Source organism: Phocoena phocoena, chromosome 20 (genome assembly GCF_963924675.1).
Source record: "Phocoena phocoena chromosome 20, mPhoPho1.1, whole genome shotgun sequence".
NCBI lineage: Eukaryota > Metazoa > Chordata > Mammalia > Artiodactyla > Phocoenidae > Phocoena > Phocoena phocoena.
In genome coordinates, this window is record NC_089238.1 from 16,633,412 (window position 1) to 16,639,477 (window position 6,066).

General features: G+C 48.9%; 2 protein-coding genes across 2 annotated transcripts in view; one reads left to right on the forward strand and one right to left on the reverse strand.

Moving 5' to 3' along the window:
* The window catches only part of UBA2 (ubiquitin like modifier activating enzyme 2), a 31,649-nt gene extending 31,161 nt beyond the window's left edge, over positions 1 to 488 (reverse strand). The window contains exon 1 of the mRNA XM_065898692.1: positions 284 to 488. Coding sequence (XP_065754764.1) covers positions 284 to 421 — 138 coding nt within the window. The 5' untranslated portion in view covers positions 422 to 488. The remainder of the gene's footprint in view (positions 1 to 283) is intronic.
* Positions 489 to 5,247: 4,759 nt separating this feature from the next.
* Positions 5,248 to 5,694, forward strand: LOC136141079 (large ribosomal subunit protein uL15). The gene has a single exon (XM_065899231.1). It carries the CDS (start codon positions 5,248 to 5,250, stop codon positions 5,692 to 5,694), a length of 447 nt encoding a protein of 148 aa, XP_065755303.1.
* The last annotated feature ends 372 nt before the right edge of the window (positions 5,695 to 6,066 follow it).

The window sequence follows — 6,066 nt, forward strand, 5'->3', positions numbered from 1 at the left end:
AGAGCCGCCACAAATTGGCGCTGCCTGGGAGGCGGGGGACGGCTCTTCGCGGGACGCCCGGAAGACCCGGGCCCTTGGCCTCCTCAGCGTGCGGAGCGGGCCCGGCGTGCAGCGGCGCCCGCCCCGCAGCCTCCGAAGAGCTCCCCCTAGGTGGGCAGCGACGACCCCAGGGCCTCTTGGTCCGCCCCCGCACCCACAGCTCAGGTCCGGACCTCCGGGCCCCGATCCCCCGGCCCCGGCTCCACGGCCCGCCATTCAGCCCGCGCGCACGCCTGGCCCTCACCAGGTCGATGTGGGAGAAGCCGGTGAGCACGAGGTTTTTGAGGAGCTCGCAGCCGATGCCGCCCGCGCCCACCACCAGGACCCGGCCCCCGGCCACGGCCTCGGCCAGCTCCCGCGGAAGCCCCCGCGACAGTGCCATGGCGGGACAACCACGAGCCTCGGCGCAGGCGGAGGCGGGAGAACTGAGCCGCGGCCGGAAGTGAGTGGGGGAGGGGCGGCCTAGCTTCCGTTCCTGCGCACTGCGGCCGCCTGTCGGCGCTGAATGGGCGGGGCCTGGGGACCTGGCCAGTCCGCGAGCGGCCCGGACTGGGCTGGACTGTGAGCGGAAGACTCTTCACACCTCCGGCTGTACTCCAGGCTGGTAGTGCTTCGCACGGAGGCCCGTAGTTCTGCTATCCGGCTTAAGATTTATTAGATTTTTGATGTGTATTTAAAAAAAATACTTTGCAGCATATATGTAACCGAGCAAAGGCCTCTTATGCCCCAAGTGAAAAAAGCCAAACTTTGACAAGGGGAGTTTGCAGCAAAGTAAGGACTTACTGCAGGGTGCCAAGCAAGGGAGTGTGAAGCAAGCCTCAGATCCACTTCACCTTGGTCTCTGAGTTAGAGGGTTTTTTTTCTTTTTTGTTTTTCAGTACGCGGGCCTCTCACTGTTGTGGCCTCTCCCGTTGCAGAGCACAGGCTCCGGACGCGCAGGCCCAGCGGCCATGGCTCACGGGCCCAGCTGCTCCGCGGCATGTGGGATCTTCCCGCACCGGGGCAGGAACCCCGTGTCCCCTGCATCGGCAGGCGGACTCTCAACCACTGCGCCACCAGGGAAGCCCTAGGGGTTTTTTTTAAGGGTGAGGAATGGAATATTTCCTGCCACATCAGTAAACAAAGGATGTCAGTCATCAGCAATTGCAGCCCTCCATCCGTGAGCTGGTGAGCCCCAAGGAAACTCAGGAAGGAAAGAATACCTGCCATCTAGCAGCCATCAGACTGCAGCCACTCCCTACCGTGAGCCCTGAGGGAACTGAGGATGTGAAAACACAGGATACTGGCCCCAGATAGCTGAGGTGCATATCAAAGGAATGATTTCAGTGAGCCCAGACTCTTGCATCTTCCCATATATAGAAAAGCGCTAAATTCCTTAATTTGGGGTATCTGGTTTTCTTTAATTTAGAATAACCCTTTGATGCTCCAACTACCTGCCCTTTGTTGCAAAACTTCTATATAACCTGGCTCTCCCCACCCCACCACCTCCTCAGAGCAGTTTTCTCAGGGTTACTTGAGATGCTGCCTCCCGGGCTTGAAGTCCTAAAAATTCCCGCCAAATAAAACATAACTCTCAACTTTTAGGTTGTGAATTTTTTAAGTCCACAAGGGGAAGAACAAAGAGGCTGGGATTAATCATCATCTTGTGACATTTCTGTGACATTTCTTAATTGTAGTTTTGGGAGTTAGGATGTCTCTGGTTTACAGTTTTCTGGCCACGTGGCCCATGGTTCAGGAGTCTGTTAGCTCATCTTCCTCTGGAGAAACAACGTGAGTTTATACCTTAATGATGACATCTGTAATAGCAAGGTTAGTACATTAACGATGTTATCAACAACAGTAATTTTAGCCATCTGACTCTGGGTGATTAGTGTTCAGTTAGCACAGGATTGAGATCAGAGGGGATAAGAAAGGGAATAAAGTTTTGGAGAGAGATTTATCATAAACTCAGTAAAGGAACTCGATTTCCAAGGGACTCAGTTTCAGTTACAAAGTACGTCCTGGGAAAATATTGATGGTGGAAACACTCATAATATTGAATGAAAAAGATACAAGGACTTCCCTGTTGGTCCAGTGGTTAAGAATCTGCCTGCAAATGCAGGGGACGCGGGTTCCATCACTGATCAGGGAACTAAGATCCCACATGCCACGGGGAAACTAAGCCAGCACCTGCAACTACTGAGCACATGCACTCTGGAGCCTACGAGCCACAATGAAGGGCCCGGCAGGCAAAAAAAAAAAAGAAAAAGAAAAGACAAAGATACAAAACCACACATATGATTAAATTTTGTTAAAAAAAACTTTTTTTAAACAGGAAGAAAATAACCATGGTTAATATTTTTGTGTATCTGTGTGTGATGAAATTACGGATAATTTTTATTTCTCCTCTAAACTTTACTGTATTTCCCAGATGCTCATTCTCCTCAAAGAAAATGTGAATTTTAAAATCAGAAAAAATTATTAGAAGAAAAAAGGAAAAGATGGTGTGAAAGGAAAATCAAAATAGAGTACTGCCAAGAGAGCTCTCCAAAATAGAGCTGGAAGGCCACTGACAAAGTAATTTATGCATGGCTCAGCCTGGATGAAATCTGATGTTTTGACCACTTACTGTCCTAAGGAAGGCATCCAGAACATCTGCCAGAAACTTGATACTTACCCTTACCCTAATATAACTCATGACAGCCTATCTATTTATCAGATCCTTAACCTAAAACAACTCGTGACCGCCATCCCTAAGGACGAGTATTTCTTTTCTTGTGTCAGAGTACAGTCTCGTGGCTTTTGCCTTTATAAGCCCCTGACTTTTTCTCTTCCCTGGAACACTCCTTCCCTTTTAATCAAATCTGTGTCTTCCGAATTGCAATTCTTAAGACGCCAAATATACTCTTTTCTTATCTTCTTTCTTCGTTTTGTTGGTTGACAGTGGAAAACAGAGGAAAATGCTTTTGACTTCTGTGGTCTTCCTCATCAGTTGCTTGGTTCACGAACCACACACCAAGCCTGATCTGTGAGGAGTACTCAGTCTGTTGCCCTGATCCATGAGACGAAGGAAGGGCCAGGGCACCCAACCATGGTTGGGGTGGGAGGCACCCTTGCACATGCTGATGTTCCTTCCCTACTACTGGCTCTCATAAAGGCCCCCTGTGGCAGCTAAAGCTAACAGAGGTCTTCAACAAAAGGCTGACCTTCCTTCTCCCACTAGACTCACAGTGGATAGAGCCACCTTCCTTTGCTTCTTTCCTGCCTCCCTCTTCCCTTTGCCTGGGCTGGACACCTAACCCTGAGGCTTTGCTTTTCTTCGTGGGTTGGTGTGTTGTTAAAAACAAGATACAAGCTCAGAACGGAGTCGCTTATGCTAAGCCCCATGTCACCAAACTGAGACTTAATTACAGTTTCGGCTCTCCCAGAAATAGAATCTTAAACCATCAATCAGGAATCACCGGATCAGCACTGGTTAGGTAATCTACCTGAGAGACCCCTGCCGTCCCCTAAAGGAAAGTAACTTGGCAGTAACCAACCCCCTTTTTTGCTGATAAAACTTTCTTGTTCCTGTCCCTTTCTGCCTGTAAAAGTCATTTTGTTTAGCTCCTTGAAGCTCCTTCCTTTCTGCTAGATTGGGTGCTGCATGGTTCCAATTGAGTTTTGCTCAAATAAATTCTTATGCCTCAGTTTATCTTTGAACAGTGTGTATAAAGTGTAAAATGCTTGCCCACCTTAACAAATTCAAACAGGATGCAAGTGCAGGAAGTCAACACTGAAAAGCACCACTCACAAAACTGCACACCTAATCCTACTCCTCAGGGCCTTGCTGGTGTTTGTATTTCCAGATCTAGATCTTTTACACAGCACTATGAAGAGTTTTACATTTAAGTGGGTCCACACTAAGCTTGTTTTCTCATATCTTGCTTCCTTAACAATATGTCACAAACATTATTTCTATGGGATCATGGGAAACGCCCCTGCTAATCTGTACTCTATTTTGGTAAGACCTCATACAAACATGTATAACTAGATTCAAGAACATGTTTGGTTGGAAGCACAAGTTGTCTCCACCTAAAAGTCAGCCACATTACACCTAGCTCAGATATCTGCAAATGTCTGTATCAACAGTTTAAAGCAACAATCCTACCCCATCCTCTCATCAAAAGAGGGTACTCTCTGGCCATTTAAATAAATCCAAAGTGATATACCTGCAAATATAAGCAGTATGTTTTCTGCTCCAGTTGGAGTGAGTGGTCTGACAGTCTGAGGGATTCTCCACCCACAACAGAAGTGCCACAGGGGAACCGGTAGTAACGTCTCCAGCATGACAGAGGAGGAATCAAAACCTCTCTCTGCAGGTCCACACTCAGCCTCAGCCCTGCAAACCCAGTGATCCTGAAATATCACTGACCAACACCTTCGCTTTCTTCTACACAGCCAGCCACTTTCCCCGAGGTGCCTCCCACCCTCCCAGGAAAGGGGGAGAGGGCAGGGCAGCATCAGGTAGGGTTCTCACCAGTCACACACTGCCCAAGAGAACCACATCTCATGATAATATGGGCCTAATGTGTTATTTACCAAAGTTTATTAACATAAATCAACCAAATTGTTTATGTTAATACCCAGTTTCCTCATCTATGCAGGCAAACAGTAGGTCTGTACACAGCTGGTGGAGGTGTTTTCATGCTGCTGTCAAGGGGTAGCAGAATGGAAGCAGCTGAAAACATAAAAACTAAATGGAGAAAGGGGAGATTGGAGAGGTAGACAGCTTGATGGAAGGACAATGTCTGGAAGAGAGAAAGGGCCCCCTTCCTGTGATGCTTTAGGGGCAGGAGGTGAGGGCGGAGAGCCTGGGGTGGGGGAATACCAGGCGGGTATAAACAGCTCATGTCACAGGACAGGAGCCTCAAGCAGCCGGAGCAGTTCCAGTAGTTTGCTCTGTCAGCACCCAGGGACAGCAAAAGTGCCAAGGCTGCAGGGGTAGTACGTGGCTGGCTGCGCTCATGGCTCTCCAGCTGCTCTCCCTCCTAGAACCCACCAGTCTGCTTACATAGGATCACCTGCCCTCTGGGCTACAGAGGAGCCACATTCTGAGCTGCCACTGTGGACACAGGCCACTGACCCTGGAAGGGTTAACCAGCCCACAGCTGCGAGGTTCTAGTCCTGGCTCCAGACCCATCAGGGGTGTCAAAAAGCAAAAAGAGCTTTTTCGTCTCGGTCGCTGACATGCCATCCAGACTAAGGAAGACCCGGAAACTTAGGGGGCACGTGAGCCACGGCCACGGCCGCATCGGCAAACACCGGAAGCACCCGGGAGGCCGCGGTAATGCTGGTGGCATGCATCACCACAGGATCAACTTCGACAAATATCACCCAGGATACTTTGGGAAAGTTGGTATGAGGCATTACCACTTAAAGAGGAACCAGAGCTTCTGCCCAACTGTCAACCTTGATAAATTGTGGACCTTGGTCAGTGAGCAGACACGGGTAAATGCTGCCAAGAACAAGACTGGAGCTGCTCCTATCATTGATGTGGTGCGATCGGGTTACTACAGAGTTCTGGGGAAGGGAAAGCTCCCAAAGCAGCCTGTCATCGTGAAGGCCAAATTCTTCAGCAGAAGAGCTGAGGAGAAGATTAAGGGTGTCGGTGGGGCTTGTGTCCTGGTAGCTTGAAGCCACGTGGTGGGAGATTCATTAAATGATAACAAGTGCTTTTCAAAAAAAAAAAAAAAAAAAAAAGCAAAAAGAAACAAGAGCTAATAAATTGTGAGTCAAAATGAGGTAAAAACACAATTTAAACATTAAAATTTGCTTTAATTTATATAAACAAAAGGAAAGGGCTTCCCAGGTGGCACAGTGATTAAGAATACGCCCTGGTCCAGGAAGATCCCACATGCCACAGAGCAACTAAGCCCATGGGCCACAACTACTGAGCCTGTGCTCTAGAGCCCGTGCTCCACAACAAGAGAAGCCACCACAATGAGAAGCCCATGCACTGCAATGAAGAGTAGCCCCCACTCTCCGCAACTAGAGAAAGCCCACATG